This window comes from Equus caballus, chromosome 26 (assembly GCF_041296265.1).
Source record: "Equus caballus isolate H_3958 breed thoroughbred chromosome 26, TB-T2T, whole genome shotgun sequence".
Classification (NCBI taxonomy): Eukaryota; Metazoa; Chordata; class Mammalia; order Perissodactyla; family Equidae; genus Equus; species Equus caballus.
This window is the reverse complement of record NC_091709.1, coordinates 26,358,892-26,379,506: the sequence shown is the minus strand read 5'-3', so window position 1 is coordinate 26,379,506 and position 20,615 is coordinate 26,358,892. Positions and strand designations below refer to the sequence as shown.

Here is a 20,615-nt window from a genome sequence, read left to right as displayed (position 1 = left end):
ATTTTATATTTATTTTAATGTGTATTTGAAAATGTAATTTGTGTATAATCTTACTTTTTATTTCATTGATATTTTTGGTTAAGTTTAGATTAAATCAAAAACTAATTTTAATTTAAAGAAAACAATTAACTACATAACAGTCAAGACAGTTCATGAATATAGGAAAGAGATGGAGCCTATGGTCAAATGACTGAAGTTTAAGAAATTCTGCTTTAAGATAGTTATAACTTATTGCTATACATTTCCAATACTTCTTATTCAGTGTAGAGTGGGATTAATTTCTAGTGCAAGTACGCCTATAATTTACTATGTAGGAGAAGTAGAACAAGAATAAAATAATTATAAACTCTGTATCTTAAAAGTAGATAAATGACACGTGAGATGTCATCTACTAGACAATATTATCAGCACTTTATTATAGAAAACATTCTATTCAGATAGGTGGGATTGCTTACTGTTCTGTTTACCATTTTATAAGAATTTTAGAGGTAAGAATCACTTCCAGTATATCTGTTTACTTCCCCTTAATACAATATTTCTTTAAAAATGTTTAAAATAAACCAGTATCATATGAATATGAAATCAAATTTTGAAAAATGTATGAAGAATAGGCATTCTTAAGCTATCTTGTTTTGTGGCATACAGCATGTTCTTTTTTGTCTTAGTTTAACGACCTGTTTAGCTGCTTCTTAGAACGTGGAAGAGTCGATTCCAAATCAATATTTATTGTTGTATAATATGGGAGGTTGAAAAGGGCCCAAAGGAGGCCAAAAATGACTTTGCACACTACAGAGGAAAATTTAAGGCGGTAGTAGACAAGATAGACCTGGGAGACAGCAAAGAAGATGATAATGAAGTAAGAGATCTGTCAGGTGTCTGGTCTGACTTTGTGTCTCACAAAAAGACCAGCCTTTACAACTTAAGAGTAACCTGAGAATCTATCCTCATCCAGGATAGGAAGCTACATCCCTCATCTACACTTCCGTACAGCGATGGAGAGTGACATCAAACACACGGTGATTACGATGAGACCCAAACGCAAATTCCCAACATTGTCAACTTCCAAGAGGCATGCAGTATATAGTTACAAGATACGGAATTTAGTGTGGTAAGACAAGTTCATATCTGAGCCATTGAATTAATATTGATAGAGATTATTTTATAGTAAATTTCTATATATAGCTATGTCACAGGAGTACCATCTACAACAACTATACCAATAGTCTATTGTTCTTGTGGATGGTATTATTCATAGAATACATATGGCCATGTTCATACAAATTTTTATCTTGTCCCTTTTGTGGCAGCAGTGGCTGACACAGACTTAACACAATCATTTTCTCATTTATAAAATATATGAAAGACTGGATACTTCTAAAGACAAGAGAAAGCAACACTTATAAGCTATTCTATTTGTATCTGGCACATTGTTATATGTGCTCTCATTCCACCTTCAGAACCTTTTCCCAGGTAAGTCTTATTATTACCCTGATTTAGACATGCAGAAATTGAAATCAGACATGAGAAATAACAGAGTAAATGACACACCAAAAGTGACAAAGTTAGGATTAAACTTTGACTTGTGTGACACTTTGCATGACTTCCCATCATAATTCATCAGCACCTATGACCTTACATATACTAATATTTATTGATCAATTAGAAAGATAATAAGGGATGATCTAAAGAAACTTTGGTCCAAAAATGTATGTGTTAATGCCAGGGACTATGTCAAAACACTTTTAAAAACACAGTCTCACATAATCCTCAGATATACTTTCTCTCAAAGTGTCATAGTTTTATTTAAAAAAATTTTTCAACCTAAAAAAAATAGACTGCTTACTATTTTTTTAATGTAAAAATAGTATGTACATCACAAAACAATTTACAACTTTTAATTCATGGCTGTTTTATATTCTGCAACAATGGTTTTGGTTCTGTCTTAACTTTATTGTGTACACTTAAATATTACACAATTAAGTATATAGCTTCTATTAAATGAAGAGGCCAGGGATTTTTAATTTTAATAAACAAGTGCATCTTAAGATGACTCCTAAATAATGTGCTAAAATTAAGCTGTCTATTTAATGAATTCTTTCATAATCCCGGTAAATTGATATTTTAATGGAAAATCATAGTACTCAAGTTATCACTAGAATAAATTGCCTAGAAATTTTCAATAAATGGATAATTAAAACTTAGTAAATGAAAACTGTGAAATTTCTTTACAAATAAAGAACAAAATATCCTGAAATAACAATGAATATTAGGAAAATATTTCTAAAGAAAGTGGATACTCTCTTTTTCTTACATTTTACACATATTTTTGAAATTTTCTGAAAAGCTTTTACAATTACATATATTATTTTAAATGTAGGCAAGATGCTTTGAAGTATATTATTGATAAAATAGTCATGAGTTTAAAAGAGCTCTGTTTTTAAACACCATATTTTGTTGTTTTTTCTGAAGGTTATTATATTACACAAGGATATTCTATGGTATATTAAAATGCATAGTTCATTAGTTCAATATCTTCCACAAAGTGAGGGAGAAATTATTAGCATCAGAAACCAGCAAAATATTGGAAATTTCATATACAAGGAATAGACATTTTCTTTCAATAGCATCTGCATGAAAGTAATACGATTCTATCTCTAATTGAAGTTGGCCTAAATTGTAGCAAAAATTGTGCCTAATAAGAAAATAGCTGGAGTACACAGTAGTCAGTAAGTTACTATCATTAAAGCTTTAGCCCATATTCTTTGAAGATAGACTGAAAATGTTAATGTACTATCTTAATTGAATCATTTCTTTAAAAAAAGGATAGTGTAAGATTCTGAGTTGTTACTTAAATTACAGGCTTTGAAACATTTTTGGTAGAACTATGATAAGAAGTCTTTTTTTAAATACATATATGTACATTAACAAAAATCATGAAATAATTTTAGTGTTTGATGTCCATCATATATTTAAGTAGAGAACGTATCAGATTATAAATAAGCTTCACAAAGAAAATAAAGATTTTATCTAACTTTTAAATTTTATTTAGTTGAAAGGAAATATCATTCAGATTCATATGAGAAGGCCAGTCATATACTTTAAAGGAATCCAGAAGTGCTTCTATGGGCATGTGCTACAAAGAATGAAAGATGATAGTTCAAATCCTGGCAGTGTCACTTACTCTCTGTGTGACCAGGGAAACACTGAGTTTCCCTGTGCCTTAGTTTCCTTTTCTACAAGCATGGGAAAGTGATTGGACCTAGCTCATGATGATATTTTGGAGAAAAACTGTTGCAGATGTACTTTCAAAAAGTTTGGCCGTAAAAATATCTTTCATCTCACTTACTCTTCTCCAATCAGATCTTGAATCCGTCCCCATCAAGAGGGGGAATCTAATTCCTCTCAGCTTGAATTTGGGCTGGCCTTATAATTGAAGTGTAACAATTTAGAATGAGGAGGAAACAACAACACATGGTTACCAAGACTAGTTCAGAAAGACCATCTAGTATCTACCTGCCGTAATTCTCTTGGGATGTTCATTCTGGAGGAAGCCAGCTGCCATAGAAGAGGACAGACCACCCTGAGACAGCCATAATGGAGAGACTCCACGTGGGTGTTCCAATCTCCAGCTCCAAATGAGCTCATGGCCCAAAGCCAGCATCCACTGACAGCTAGCCACTTAAGTGAACCATCTTGGTTTTGCAGCAAAGTTGCGTTTTCTTGTGACTACAGCTATAGAAAACATCTAAGTGCAAGCACAGTAGAGATTCCTTATGACACCCTCTCAGCTAAGTCTTTCCAAATTCCTGATCCACAAAATCATGAGCAAGAGAAAATGGATGTTTTATGTCACTGTGTTTTGAGGTCATTTATTATGCAGTAAGAATAGCAGAAGAAAAACCGTGATAATGTGTATACGGTGCTTATTAAAATGTTATTAGTATAATGTTTGTCGGGCAGGGAACACTTCTCCTGGAGTTTAATATTCATTCAATGAGGAGAGAGCTCTTTTAACATACCTCTCCTGGACTCTCCAACTCGCCTTCTTCTCCCTATGAGAACTAGGGGGATGTCTGATTGGTAACTCTAGGGACAGCATATTGTATAAGCTTTTCCTATCACTCCTTATTTATTTTCAGAAAGGACCTTCGTGTAGAGATGATAGGTTCTCCATTGCTCCTAGCCATCATGCTAACCTTAGTGGTGATGCTTACGTGATGAGACGTAGGAAGAAGAGATGTAGTCCTCTTCTTCCACAGGAGAGGGCTACAGGGTCTAATGTTACTTGGGCCTATGTTGGGTAAGTCCATCTAATTCTTTAGTTCACTATAAGTACATTCACTTACCTGTCGATTTAAGCCACGTGATATTTTGTCCCCATTTATTTCTTTTGCCTTAGCTAGTGATTGAGAATTTAGGCAAGGAAAAAGGATACTATTAATTAAGACCCATTCTAAAATCTACAATGATGAGCATATTTGCTAAGTCTATTGTCATATTTGGGGATGAAATTATTACTTTGAACCATATGGCATTGATGATATTTCATTGTCTATAACCTAAACATTTAGCAATTTCATCAAAACTTTGACAATGTATGCATAATAGGAAGTTTTGTTTTGTTTTGTTTTGTGCTGCATTTCCCAAGCCCCTATCAGGTGCCAAGTAATCTGTTAAGAGCATTTTCTGTTGAAAAGATTAGTTGTTAAATTTCATTTGACTTAGAGCATTGTTTTCCAAAGTAAGGCCTGAAGACCATCCACATGATGCCAATTGATGAGTTTATTAAATATGTACTCCTAGGACCTGTGCTAGACATCCTAGCTACTCTAAATCAATCTCAGAGAGTGGGATTCTAGAATCTGCATTTTAACAGACTCTCCAAGTGATTTTTATTGCAAATACAATCTCATGCTACCTTCCATGACAAGTCAGATACGGTCTCAATATACTCTGTGACAGTGTTTAATCAAACCTTACGCATCAGACTTTATGGAGTCTGTTAACAATCAGAGTTTACTCAGAATAAGAGGAACATGTATGTTTCAAAAATTATGTAAAATGATGAAGGTAAAAAATAAAGTTTGTTAAATATTTACAATATGCTAAAGACTTTGATTTGCATTTTATAATATACTCCATCTTTTTTATACCAATAAGAGAAATAAGTATTATTATTAACATTTTAAAGATGAAGAAACTCATACTGAAAAGAGTTCAAATAATATTGCCAAAGCTGAAGCATCATAAACGGCAGAGCTGAAATTCAAACATACATATTCCTTACTTCAAAGCTCAGCTCAATCATTCAACTTCTGAATTTTGGCTGTTGAAGAAACTAGGAATATTAAGAGAAAAGAGGCTTACCATCCAGAAAATAAGATGGAGATCTTAAAAAATCTTTGGAGAAAAGTCTTGATAGAAAATGAATAGTCTTAATTTTTTTATTCAGTGGATAAAAGTTGTATTTGGAAAAACAAAAGTATATTTGGGTTTCTATAATTGTTTTGTAACAAATAAACCCAATAAAAATTAAAAGATGTGTACTTTAATAGAGATAGGCCTTAGCAAACAAAAACTAGTTGATTATTTTCACAACTACTACAGAAAAAATTCTGCATGTGGTTTTGGATAACCTGGGGCATAGAGTACAGAATAAAATATCATGGCCTTCTGGTTGCTTGGTGACTTTTTATTGATAAAATAACTGAAGATAAGGTATCTCTCATTCTTGGTATATACATAAGGATACATCTATTAAATGAAGAGTAAAAGCTATCTTTGAAAAGAGAATTTTTAGGAAATGTTACAATAGACAGGAAATTAATAAAAGTATTAGCTGGGAATATGAAGCTCCAAATGATAAGGGCTTACAGATATGAAAATTATTATTTGAGTAATCGCATCTAATGAAATGTAGTAAATTGACATGAAAACAATTACCTACAGTATTATATATCTAATATTTTTGGCAATTTTAAACAATTTGATGGAAATACAACTCCTTTCAGATTTGGCAACTGTGTCATTGTAATATCTATGATTTTCTGTTAAGAAAATATTAAAGCAAACTCTATATCATTTCTCTGAGTTGCCAGAAGACTATAAATACCACTCACATTTTATATATTTGATTGCCAACTTGCATATATAAAATAAGTAAATCAAAATAGTTTAACTATAACCAAAAGAGATATACTCTCTTAAAAAAGCCATCATAAGGAGCAAATGGGGAAAAGAAGGGTGATGTATTTCAAAGTACCTTCTTTCAAAAGGCAAATAGTAAATGGATGGGGAAATGCCTGTTTTATCAATCTATGGAGTTACCATGTTGCTAAAAATGACATGATGAGTTGGAAGGATAGAAAGTGTATTTTGGAAAAACTGATTTCAAATGTTTCTGCTATCAATATTGGTGCTTATATTTTAGAAATAATTGACTTTTGCAGACACTGATTTAAATTAGTGAAAAAAGATTAAAGGAAGTTGCTCTTTAACATTAAGAACAGAAAAGCGATCTATAAGCTTAATCTTACTGTCTTTACAGATGTGAAAATGCCACTCCATCATGCCATTAATTCTCTACCTTTTCCTTTCTGTCTCACTTTTGTCTACTACTTGTAGTTTTATGTGAATTTTTATGAATAACAACAATTATGAAAAACCATGGAGTGTAGCGACACATATGATAAAGTTTAATTGATTTCTAAGTAACTTGAATACATTCTAATGAAAGGGCACCAATTTACATGGGAGTGGCATCTGCCAAAATGCTGTATTTTGTTGTGTTTGTACTTATTTCTACTTACTAGATTCTAAATTATATGAAAGCACAAACCTCTTCTACTACACAAAGACAATTCTAAAGAGTAAAGAGTTTAAGGACATCCAGACTTCTGTGAATTTGAATTACTTTTCATCTTCACAGCACTGGGTTGGGGGGTTTGAAATTGCAATAAGATATTTTGTAGATTCAATATATGCCAAAAGTACACGTAAGCAAACATAAGAATACTAACAACCTAAGATTTTGTGACTTGAAAAATATCAAGTACTACCCTTCAACTTTTTTCTCTTTTGAATTTATTTTTAGGCTGACTTTGTAGTATACTACCTTTTTAAAAATTAAAACATTTATTGGATTCCTAAAGTTACTTGGTAAGTTGGAGTCCAATGTGAGATTTAATAATATGCCAAACACCGAAAATACAATAATATTGGAAACCACTCTGCACTGGGTTGCCATTACCTTATCGCCTTCGGAAAATGTGATGCCATCCACTGCTCTTTTCCAAGTGATTTCTGGAATAGGTTCCCCTTCCGCTTCACACATGAGTGTGACTTGACCATTCTCATGTGTAGTCTCATTTTTAAGCTGTATTATGTGAGGCTGTACTGTAAAGAATATATATGTTACTCAATCTGTATTGGAGGAAAATATTACAATTTAGACTTAAAAGCCATGGTGGTCATTTAAATACACTTTAGTATAGTATGGAATTATTAACTGTATTTCAGTTACAGTGGTATGCCTTGATTTATGGGGGGGGGGGGGTGGCAAGAGAGTTCCAAAGTACAGGACAAAACACTTTAGAAAATAATTCTCATTGATTAGCACTATAAAAATAATTTGAAGTAGCTTAGAAACCAACATACAGATTATAATTCTTTCCATAATTTTGCCAATTTAAAAGCAACCTTATTACTATTTTGTTCTTTCAAAGCTACAAAATTAAAATTTCCTCTTTTAAAGCCACATGTATACATACGTGTGTGTGTGTACATGTGTGTGGCATCTGCTCATTTAGTGATTACCTTTTAAACTTTAAAAACAATTTCATGAAAGAGGGAAAATGATGACTGTATCCTGAGTATGTAGTAAGCATAACTGTGTACAATATTTATGAAGCAAATATATATACATCTTATTTACTTATACTATTCCAGTCGATTGATTTTCACCTCAGTTTATTATAACATTATTAGACATTATAACTAATTATTTCTTTATAATTATGACTTCCTAAAAGAAAAAAATTATGTCTACTAATTTAGATTATCTTAATGTTAAAAATTATGTCCCCCCACAAGTTTATATAATAAATGCTACAGGAATTTATGTTTGCAAACTCTGTTATCCGCATGTCTTAGCTTTTACTTGTTCGAACATAAAAGGGATAAAAGTTATCACTTGTTATTTCAGTACAAGTAACACGTTGTTTTTTAATCTTTAAATGCAATTAATTATGGAATATAAATAAGTTGTTCTTAATCTCAGAAAATTAAATATCTGATATCAGAATTGTGGCACATATAATTTTTAACAATTCAGTGCTTACTCCATTGATTTTAATGGATTTAGTTATATTTCCACTATATATACATGATTTTGTGTCAGGTGCAATACAAATTTATTCAATGTAACTGTATAAAAGTGATTACAAAAGTGTAAAAGGTAGTATTTCATGCATTATTTCCTTTTTTTCTTTTGAGGAAGATTAGCCCTGAGCTAACATCTGCTGCCAATCCTCCTCTTTTTTGCTGAGGAAGAATGGCCCTGAGCTAACATCCGTGCCCATCTTCCTCTACTTTATATGTGGGATGCCTGCCACAGCATGGTTTGCACAGTGGTGTAACGTCCACAACCGGGATCCGAACCAGCAAACCCCAGGCCTCTGAAGCAGAACGTGCACACTTAACCACTGATCCACAGGGTCAGCCCCTCATGCTTTATTTCTTATTTGACAGAATGAAAATATCAGCAACTTTCGTTTATATATTTCTTTGTTCTCACTCACTACCACCCTGATAAAAACAAGTAACTAGTATTTCATACGAACCTGTTAAGATAGATTGAGAATACCCACTCTTCAGAATTATCTCAGACACTATCATTTCTAGTTAATTTATTTTTATACTGAGTCATATTTATCTAATGTTGTAGGTTTTAAAGAGAATATTTTTTTTAAGTGGGGAATACCGCTGGAACAAGTTAGGGGCTTTCTATAATTTCCAATAATTTTATGTTTCTTTGCTCTTCCCTCTATATGAACAATTTTCTCGTGGCTCTTAGTTTTGATGTCTTCTCATTGTTAAAGATTTTTGTGTAAATAGATCAAAACATTACCCTTCTGAGTAATTTGCCAACACCATGTTATCCAAAATAATAGCCCTCTTTACCCAAAACTATCTAATTTATCTATTTTCACCTTCTTAAAACATTTTATTATTCCAATTTAATTTTTTTATTTTAATATATTTTTGCACATTCTTTATTGTCTGTCTCACTCTGCTAGAATATAAGCTTTATGAAAATTTCTCTGGTTCAGAAAATATTTCTTTCAGAGCAACCACAGGACTAGCTGGCAGAGGGCATGTCCACATGTGTATTACCATTCATCTTTTGGTCTGCGTAAGCAGTTTTGCTGCATCTGCCAATGGCAACCAGCAGTCTTTCTTACTCTAAAATTCACCCTCCTTCCTTTTCCCTCTCTTTGTTGTGAATGGATTTTGATACACATGCTTATAAAAATAGAGAAAACACACTAAATATTAGTAGTGTCTATAATTTTTAGTGTTACACTTTTTAAAGAGAATAACCATGTTCTAAATATCCTCCAGTAAATTGTTTTTCTTCTTACAAGCATAATGAAAACTACATCAGTAATGTTAAAAAAAATGATGAGTTCTCTACTCTATAAGTTCCCCAAAGAAAGCAATATGGCTCTTGGTAAATATGGAAGATATTTATAATCCCTTTTAATAAAGGGAATATTTAATTATGGTTATGGGTCAATGTTTCCTCATTATAGCCTTATAGATGTGCTCTTTTGAAGTATATTGAAAGTAAAACTGATTCTAACATGTCATTTAAAGATTTATGAAGATCAACTCTTATATACGAAAAACACAACAGATCCCTGGATGTGTAGTTTAAATGAATTTTCTTTCAGCCTCCGTTATAAGTCAACAAATACTTTACAAGAAATTACATGTGTAACTTCATGTAATTCTTAAAATAATTCTATCTGGTAACTGTAATTGTAAAATATGTTTTACAGTTGAGAAAACTGAGATTTAATTTTGAAAAGTTAAATGGTTCTTATGAGTGAAACAAGAAAATTTGACTCAGACCTCCCTCTATACGTCATACTTTTAACCACTTTGTCATAATACTTACCGAAGACTTGGAGGAACGCCTGTTTCTCATCTTCTCCTGCCTTATTTGTGGCCCTGCAGACATAAGGGCCGCCATCACTATTTACTATATTCCTGACAGTGAGTTCTGTGTTGCTTCCTTTCAATATGTACTTTTCATTTTCTTCAATGAACTTGCCATTCCTAAAGATGAAAACAGAGGTTGAGCTTCATAAATCTGACTTCATAACTCAGGAGCAGATCAAATTCAACCTTGTTACCTGTAGTTGTTAATCATTTTATGGCTACTGTCATTGATAGACAAGCCTATATTCCAATCAAAAGTATACTTCTAACAGTCTAGTAAAACAATGCATAAATATTAAAATTATGCTTGAAAGTTGGTTTGACCATAGAGACAAGAATAATATGTTGAAATCTGGACATTAATCTTAGGCAAAAAAAGCATATTGGTTCAATTTGCACTTTGATTATTAGCAAGGAGAGTTTTATTTGCCGATTTTAATTCCATACACATTTTTTATGTTGGTGAATCAATACATATTTATGAACATATTTATTTACTAGGTTCCTGAGACATATTTAAAAGAATTTCTATGAAAACATCCTTTAAAGAAATTTCAAAGTAAATGCAATTTAAATACATAATCGATTTATATTGCATACAGTACTGCTAATAAAAGTGTAAGATGATAGAATTATATGAAAATTCAGTTATAGGAATTATGCTGCATATGATTTAATTCATTAATGAGTGAAGAAATAATTTTTCTTAGACGTAAATAATTAATTTTCAGTTCTTTCAAGTTCTTTCTGGACTGAAATATCTCCATTATTCTCCAAATCTAATTTTTGTTGTCTACTAAAACAATGTCTTTCAAACTTTTTTACAACTTACAGTAAGAAATATTTTACATACATTTAAATCTGAAACAATTCTATAATTCCCCTTAATATGTGTGAAACCTTTTTATATTATATATTCTTTCCATTCTATTTTATTCTTATCTTCTTTTCGTCCTTCTCCTTTTCTTTTTCCTTATTTACTCCTCCTGCTATACTTTTCTTATAATGGTATTTCAGATGATTGATTTTAAGACCCACTAATGTAAAAAGTTTACAATCTGCCCTTAGAGCTGGGAGGATTTACTTGTCTATATAAGTTTAAGTCAAAAAAAAATAAATCTCTAAAAAGATTATAAAAAATCTTTCCCAGAATTAAAAACAATATTTCCCCGATACTCTAAATGATCTTTCCAATGAATTCTGGTTTTGCTTTCTAGAAAGTACTGGCGCATATCCTAATATAATCTTCATCCTTCTATGACTCGATAACATCTGTTTTTCCAGTTTCTATCGACATCTCTAAATATATCTGAAATGTGCAAACGTCTCATGAGAGTAGAGTACAAAATTAGGCTTTATAAAATATTAATAGCAAATGTATATATAGTGCTCTGCACTTTTATACGTTTTGTTCATATTTTTACTATTCAAATGTTTACAGCAACTATAAATAAGGACACCATTTCAGCATTTTTGTCTAGAATTCAATGTATAGATAGGGTTTTCATCGCAATTAGTGATACAACATATTTCTTAACCTATTTAATGAAAAAGTATTCATTTGTTTCATCATCATCATCATCATCATCATTTACTAGAAGTTTCAGAAATCTGTGTCTTATAAAACATTTTTCCTATATTATTAACTTGGTTGAAGACTCACAATTAGCCCATAGATGAGCATTTTCTCTATTCACCTGCATTCACAGATCAGAGAACTAAATTTTTAAGTATAATTCCCCCCCCCCCCACCAATTCACAGATGAAGAGACCTAGTTTTACATAGTAACTTAAGTAGTAGGTTAACTAAGTACTAGTGTTCTTTATGATACAGAGTTATTTCTGTACTTTCTGTGAAATATAGTGCCAAATGTTTGAAGTATAGCAAATGAATGAGACTTGGCCACTTATCTTAAAGAAATCATAAATTATAATCAGATTCAGAGAACAGAGGGTAATATAGATCCTATTAATGCATTGATTCATAACTTTTTGCATTTTTTTTGGGGGGGAGGGCAAGACGGGATCCACTATACTAGGAGAGAAGAGAAAGAAGACAGCTGGAATACTCTGGGAATTTTCATGGGAAGAAAATTCATGATTTTGGCTTTGAAGTGGATGGGTAGATCTTGAAGAATTTAAAGAAAATCAGTTTGTAAAGATCATGTTCCCTTCAAGAGCTCAATTTAAAAATATTATTAAAGGATAATAACCAATGTAATAGTTCTGAATTGGTCTCTCCGAACACACTTGTTAGATAGAACATATTTGTTCTTTTTCACAGTACATTTCTGTGGAATGCCAATGTCTGAAAAGACTCCCAAGATTCTGATGGAATTCCATGAGCTCATCCTTTGAAACTCAACCACTTCTCTAAGTGCCTCTTTTCCAAGCACAGTAAAACAGGAGTTAGGATTAGGGAATTAATGGAAATGATAAAGAAGGGAGGATAATTCCACTTTTGACCATAATGGGGTACCAGGGACCATATTTACCCTCTCATTTTAAACAAAACAAACACTGGACACAGACTAAATAAGAGTTTTCAAATATTGGTCAACAGGTAGTACGTGGCTAGGATTTCTGAGAACTACTAAACCTTATTACCTGAAGAGAGTTTCCAGCCTGCAGCTCAGAGAGGGAGAACCCCAACAGAGCCAGGCTGTGTACATGAATTGGAAGACAGAGTTTGCAATTTAGGGAGGTTAAAGTGGCTAGAATTTGTGGGTCAAAAATATGTGAGAAGAAAGAGCTGCAGTAGAAAGAGGACTAAGGAGATCTACAGAGGTTTCCTAACTAATCCTTAACTGAGTACTAATCAGTGAGTGTATGCTAGTAAGGCCTTCCCAGATTAGGGCAAGAACTATCAAAAAAGATAAAACACAAACATCCCAGAAACTCACATATGACCAGGAATAATTTGCATCCCAACCATCCAGAGTAGAAAGACTTCCTGAAACACAAGGCATTAAGTTACCTCCTTAGAGTAATATTGCTTCAGTAATGAAGCCAAGCTATCCCAAGGCTGAAGATTATCCTGGATCCACATAAAAGAGCAGAACAGCAAATCTCAAAAAAGATCAAACTTTCCCCAAGTAACTTAACCGCATCCAAAAACAAAATAAAAGAATATGAAAATATCCAGCATCCCAAAACATAAAATCTTCAATGCTCAGCATCCAAGAAAAAAATTACTAGGATAGCAAATAAGTGGGAAAAAATGACCTATAACAAGGAGAAAAATCAATCAATAAAAAAATCCAGAAATGGTACAGATGATAGAATTAGCAGACAAGACCATTAAAATAGCTATTGGAATATATTCTATATATTTAAGACTGTAAAACATAAGCATGGTAAGAGAGGAATGGAAGACATAAGAAAGGCCTCCATCAAACTTGTAGAAATAAAAACTGGAATGATGAAGGATACTCTGGTGGGATTAAGAGCACATTGGACCTTACAAAAGAAAAGATCAGTGAACATGAAGACAAAGCAGTATAAGGCAGCAAACTTGAAGACATTGCAAATTGAAAACAGAGAGAAGAGGACTGAAAGTTCTATCTGGTATCATTTTCCTTATTGCTAAACAAAGTCTTTAAATAATTCCTATAGTACTGATCTGACGTTGATAATTGTTTAAACACATGACAATAAAGCTTCAAAACACAAAACGGAGAGAACTGAGCCAAGAAATAAAAAATAGTTGGAAAATCAATAAAGATACAGAAGTTGTGATCAATACTATTAACCAAGTTGATCTATACGATATTTAGAGAATATTCCATACAATAACAGTAGAACACACATTTTTCAAGTGCACACAGAACATTTAAAAATAGAGACCATAACATGAGACTCAATAAATTTAAATAAATTTATACTATATGGAGTACGTTTCCTGACAACTAAGAGATTTAGTCAAAAATCAGTAATAGAGGGGCTGGCCCAGTGGCGCAGTGGTTAAGTGTGCACATTCCATTTCGGTGGCCTGGGGTTCGCCAGTTCGGATCCTGGGTGTGGACATGTCACTGCTTGGCAAGCCATGCTGTGGTAGGTGTCCCACATAGAAAGCAGAGGAAGATGGGCACAGATGTTAGCTCAGGGTCAATCTTCCTCGGGAAAAAGAGGAGGATTGGTGGTAGATGTTAGCTCAGAGCTAATCTTCCTCAAAAAAACCAAAAACACCAGTAATAGAAATACACATGAAATAGACCCAAATATTTGGAAACAAAGATAAATACTTCTAAATCATCAATGTCAAAAATAACGTTACAAGAAAAATTTTTTAAATAATTTGAACTAAATAAAACAAAATATTATCAAATATCGAAATTAGTAGAGTGCAACTAAAACAGTATTTAAAGAAATACTGTTTTATTTCTTTTATATTGTTTTATAACAGCATTTAAAGAAATATTTACTTTTTTTAGAAAAGTATAAATATTAAAATCAATCATATAAATATCCACATTAAGCAACTAAAACTGAAGAGAAAATTAAACACAAAGTAAACAGAAGGAAGATAATAATAAGAATAAGAAGAGAAGTCAATGAAATAGCAAATAGAAAAACAAAAGAGGAAATAATTGAAACCAAAAGCTGATGATTGACAAGATTGTTGTATTCAGAAACCTTTATCTAGACTGATCAGGGTGAAAAAGAGAGTAGAGCAAATAACCAGTCCTCAGGTTTTCAGGAGAGAGGGCAGATCAGTTTAGGTAACACAAAAATTAAGTGTGACAAGAGAGTACTGTCAATGACTTTAAGCCAGTAAATACAACTTACATGAAATAGAAAAGTGCCTGGAATGATATAAATCGTCAAAGATCACTAAAAAAAAAAGATATTACCTGAATAGACCCATATCTATGAAAGAACTTGAATTTGTGGTTAAACCTTTACACAGGAAAAGTCCTATCAGAGATTGTTTCACTGGAAATGTTTCTAAACATTTAAATAAGAAATAAGTATCATATACAAACTCTACCAGAAAACAGAAGAAAAGGAAACGCTTCCCTATTTATTTTATAAAACCAGTATTGCCCTAATCCCAAAGAAGTAAAGAACAAGAAAGCAATTGAACAATATCTTTCATTACCAAGAACACAAGGACTTTAACAAATTATTAGCATATTGATTTCAGCAATACACATAATAATCAAGGGAGTTTAAGCTAAGATGCAAGGTTGTTTTAATATTTGAAAATCAATGGAACTCACCAATTTAATGGGCTAACAATAAAAATTCATGTGTCATTCTCAATAGATGTAGAAGAGGCATTTGAACGGAAATGAAAAGAGGTGCTGCTTTTACTCCCACTTTGGCTCCCATGTCACCAAGTGCTCCTGGTTCTCTTTGTGAAAATTTCTTAATCCCCTCTCCTCCCCATGTTTGGTCCTCAACTGTCTTCTTTACTTGCTTCACTCATATCCCTTGGAGATATCAACTCTAAGTAACAGGTAGTCTGGATCTTTCTCTCCGGGCTGCTGCCCTGCATTCTCTAAAGCTTACAGATTGTTTTTTTTCCACAAAGATAACATGTCTATACCTACAGATAAATATGTCAAAGTAAAATCTTCCCTCTGATATTAATTTTACCTCTGTTAACGTCACTACAACATGCCCCCATTCTCCTATTAAATATTATCTCCCATTATATATTATCCAGTGACTAGAACAATTATTGTTTTATCTCATTCAAGGGATGAAACTAATGCCACATGAAAATACAGACATCAAAAATTATGGATTTAAATTACTCATTATATTAGCGTCTGAATCTGATTTGTTCTAGTCTGTATGATAATTGTATTTCTATTTACATATTAGAAGTTTGAACAAATGAGAAACTTTAAGGAAAAAATCTAAACAGAAAAGAAGTCCCTCTGGAAAGATAAAATAATGAGAATAAGGTTCTAGAACAATATTTGCTCATTGTAATGAATGATCCAACAGCTTTTCTGTGCTACAAGTAGATCTAATATTGACGATTAAGGAGACACACTGGAAGCCAGAAGTCTCTGAGATACATGATAATCATCTGGAGTGAATATGTTAATTCTTGCTGTATAATCTCTTTAAAAATACCAACAATGTGTCACAAAGGAATTAATGTTTGCAAAGAACCTCTGAAAACCTTTGTTTGAAGAAACATCTTATTTATTGCTACCTGCTATATTAAATGGATAAAAAGAGTCTGGTCCAGTGGCCGAGTGGTTAAGTCTACTTGCTATGCTTTGGCAGCCAGGGGTTTGCTGGTTCGGATCCTGGGCGTAGACCTACACACCACTCACCAAGCCATGCTGTGGAAGCATCCCACATAGAAGAACTAGAATGCCTTAAAACTAGGATATACAACTATGTGCTGGGGTTTTGGGGAGGGAAAAAAGAAGAGGAAGATTGGCAACAGATGTTAGCTCAGGGCCAATCTTCCTCACCAAAAAATAAATAAATAATAAATAAATGGATAAATAAAGATTTGAAACCTGAAAATAATATCAGTAAATGCTCAGGAAGTCATGAAAAAAAGTTTTGAATTTCAAATATTCTCCTTCAAATAGTTTTTTAAAAAGCCTAATCCTTACTATGGACGGTTTTGCCAACTTGAGTATATTTTTAGCAACTATTTTGTTGTGATTATTCTTATACTATATGGTTTATGAAGTTTAGAAGTGATTCTGTAAATATTTGTAGCAACTTGAATTAACGACAAATATATGTTTGCAAGATTGTCCATTTTTAAACTTTCATGATCTCCCTTTTAACAGTTTGAGCCACAATCTAAAAGAATGGAATATTTTGATATCTGTTTGATGGCAATGGAAATCAAATAACATTTAAAAATTCAAAAAATGTATAAAAATGAACTGTCAAGTAATAGATTTACAATAGACAGTTTATTCATTTGATGAAGTAAGCTTTTTTTAAATGACATTAAATTTATAGAAATTTAACTCAGTATAATTAGCTTTTTTCTATAATAATATGGTATACAAAACATATAATTATATTCCAATGAATATGATTTTGTACACATATAATAATGATGCCATCAATACTAGGATTCTTATTTCTAGATACTCTCTAGTAGTAACAACAAAAGGTTGAATCAGTCACAGGCCTCCTGGGCCCCTTCTGGCCAGAAACATACCTCATAGAGAGAACGACCAGGACTATTGATAAGGCTTTGACTTAGGTTAAATCACTCTGTTGATCCCTTTACCAATTTAATCTAAGCAACTTAACTGAAAATAAAGGCATCATAACTTTTTAATGAAATTCAAAAACAACACTTTTCTTTTTGACAAAAATGATAAGATCGTAAATATTTTTCCGTAAGCTCGATTATGGACACAAGCCAGAGGGATGTGGGTGCATATCCTACCTGTACCAGGAGATCGTGGGCTCAGGAGAGCCAGAAGCCCTGCAGGATAATGTCATCTCTTCTCCTCTCTCTGCTGTGGCATTAAAGGATTTCTGAGACATCGTGATGGCAGGAGGCACTGACAGAGAGATGAACATAGATTAAATAGATTTGAAAAATATTTCATCAACACCACTGGGACTTTTGTAACACTGCTTTTTTATTAACGGTAAGCTTTAAAACTTGATAGTTCAATTCTGTACTTACGTCCATAGGACTGATCTGGTTGCATAATAAAATGACTTTAAAATCACTGAGCTGCCTTCTAATGTACAATAATTAGATAATTCACTGTAATGTTATTTTACTATTTTTAATCTATCAAACTAGACTAAACAAGAAACTAGACGTTTTAGCAAAATATGTTCACTTTTATGAAATATTTCTCACAAAAAGACAGACAATACCACCCTGACTTCCATCAATACTGAGATCTACTTAGAGCAGAAATAGACTTCCTATTTGGGTTCTCATCGGTATGTGTAATTCTATAAGCAATCATTTACTGCTTCAAGACAGGGCTTTCAAATTAGGTGTCAAACCATAATGTTCTTTCTGATTAACTGCACTTAATTTCTTCAAACAACTATAGAACATTTTATGAAGAGAAACCGCTCAAGCCACACTGAGTATGAAATAGATTTTCAAGAACAATTTAATTTTAAAATTAGGCTTCCCCAATTTCCTAACTAATTACACTGCAAAAACTGTATCTGCCGCACACTTCAGACATGTTGAAACTGTTCCTGAAATGCACTGTTTGCAATAAACAAATCAATAACATCCATAACAGAAGCCAAATTTCAAAGTACAGCATAAATTTTGATTTAATGCACACTTTTATGATTTTCAATTAAATAGGACAAAATGGTATTTCTAAAATTAATTATATTAATAGATGTATTTTTTTACATATTCAAAACAACATGACCAGACAGGGATTGAGGAGTGTGACTATAATTAAATATCTCTACAGTAACATTCAGGTCAGGACTGAAGCGACGTTATCACCGTTGACCATGGGGATAGGAACTGATCTGTATGTTAGTAATTAAGCACAATAAATCAAGCTTCTGCCTTTATGAATTTAGACACAAAGGGCCTTATCTGACATGATGTCTCTAAAGTAACATAATAATTACTAATATTACAAGATGGACTTTTGTTTCGACTATTAACATGGCATTTTAAGTATACTGAAATTTGACTTTCTGTATCCTGTTTTCTTTCTTTTATAATTATGGAAAATAACATTTTAATCAAAATGTATTACTTTTCTTTTGCAAATGTAGTTGCAAGAACGCTACGACTATTTTTTATTACAGCAATAAAGATTTTTAATCCAATATAGAATAATAATGAAAATGAATTCTTTAATAAAAATTCTCCCTCTAGTAAAGTTTTTGTGTAAAGAGAAACATTTCCAAATGGAGCACCGCAGGCTCGAGTCCTTGTCCTATTACTGACCTAAACAAGTTATTTTTTCTTTATTGTAATTTTCTTTTCTACAAAGTGAACTCAGTATGCTAGAGGATCTCTAAGACTTGCCAAAAATCCTTATGTTTTATGATACAGTGGCTCAATGAAATATGTATTCATATTTAAAGTATAGATTAGCAGAACAATATTAATATTGCATATTTAATACTTTGTAGAGCAATTCCAGAACTATTCTGAAGAATAATAGCATCAAAATCTGCAGAGGTGTTCACTAGTTCAGATGGCAAGATGTTCAGAGCATTCGTTAGCTAGAGTTTTAGACTGTAGAGCATTTTTATTACCTCATTGCTTCTAATTAGCTTTTGAGTTGGATTAAATAGTTTTAAAAGGGATCTCAATTATATTTCATCCAGATTTCTTTTCTGTCTTAAGACCTGCATCCATTCTAACTTTTTAAAAATACTTATTTTCATATTTGATTGTATCTGAAACATCCAGTTTTAATAACTCTACGAAGATTTATATTCTGCATATGTTAAGTAGTTGATGCTTTCTGGTAAGTTTCTGCTTTCATTCTTTTTTTTTTAAGAAGGGAAAGCTCTTCCCTGAGCTAACATCTGTTGTTATTCTTCCTGCTTGTTTCTTTTCCCCCTCCCCAAAGCCCCAGTGCATGGCTGTGTATCCTGATTGTAAATCCTTCTAATTCTTCTATTGAGCCACCACCACAGCATGGCAACTGGCAGATGGGTGGTGTTGTTCCATGACCAGGAAATGAACCTGGGCCGCTGAAGCAGTGAGAGCACTGAACTTTAATCACTAGGCCATTGGAGCTGGCTCTCTGTTTTCATTCTTTAGCTTTAAGAAACACGAGGGTGTGTGGAAAATAACTCTACAACTCTCACTTACATGGAGGCTTTGGTCCACCTTCACATTATAATTTCCTCACTGGCATATTAGGTACAAAAGATACCACTAATTTGACAGCTTAATTCCCTTTCATCAGCAATGGGATCCAGCATTCCACACGTCTTCTGTGTCTCACAGTGTTCCTCCACTCCCTTCCCCTCAAAGATTTCTCAAAGATGAAGAATATGGTACTAACCACAGAATACTCATGTGGTTCAGATTAAGCAGCACCAATAACCCTCCAACTTTATTCAGGATAAGGATGATAAACCCCCCTCTACCATTGTCAGGAAAGCTACTCTTCTGGAATTCATTGATTATTCAGATCTGGTCTAAATATATATCATCAAATAAATTCACATGTAGATACTTTATCCGGTAGAGGACTGCTAAACTTAAGATGCACAGTCCTGTCTTGTTTATCTTTCTTTGTTTTTACTTTTATGGCTGTGTGATCCTTACAAATTAACACAAAGGTGGATTTGGGGAAGACGGCAGAGTAGAAAGCACCAGGCATCTGTCTCTCCACCTAGACAACAGGTACACTGGCGGAATCTGTCTGATGCAACGATCTCAGATCTCTGGAGCCTACTGAAGGCTTGCAGCTTCCAGAGGAAGG

General features: G+C 32.7%; 1 protein-coding gene and 1 long non-coding RNA gene across 3 annotated transcripts in view; one reads left to right on the top strand and one right to left on the bottom strand.

Annotated features, from left to right (window-relative positions):
• LOC111770762 (uncharacterized) overlaps positions 1-5,102 on the top strand; it is a 32,784-nt gene extending 27,682 nt beyond the window's left edge. The window contains exons 3-4 of the long non-coding RNA XR_002804165.2: positions 953-1,108; positions 3,361-5,102. This is a non-coding gene — a long non-coding RNA (uncharacterized lncRNA). The remainder of the gene's footprint in view (positions 1-952; positions 1,109-3,360) is intronic.
• The window catches only part of NCAM2 (neural cell adhesion molecule 2), a 490,396-nt gene that overhangs the window by 161,377 nt on the left and 308,404 nt on the right, over positions 1-20,615 (bottom strand). For both annotated transcript variants that reach the window (XM_023629946.2, XM_023629947.2), the window contains exons 6-8: positions 17,612-17,729; positions 10,181-10,341; positions 7,250-7,395 (exon numbers count right to left, since the gene is read on the bottom strand). In XM_023629946.2, coding sequence (XP_023485714.1) covers positions 7,250-7,395; positions 10,181-10,341; positions 17,612-17,729 — 425 coding nt within the window. The remainder of the gene's footprint in view (positions 1-7,249; positions 7,396-10,180; positions 10,342-17,611; positions 17,730-20,615) is intronic.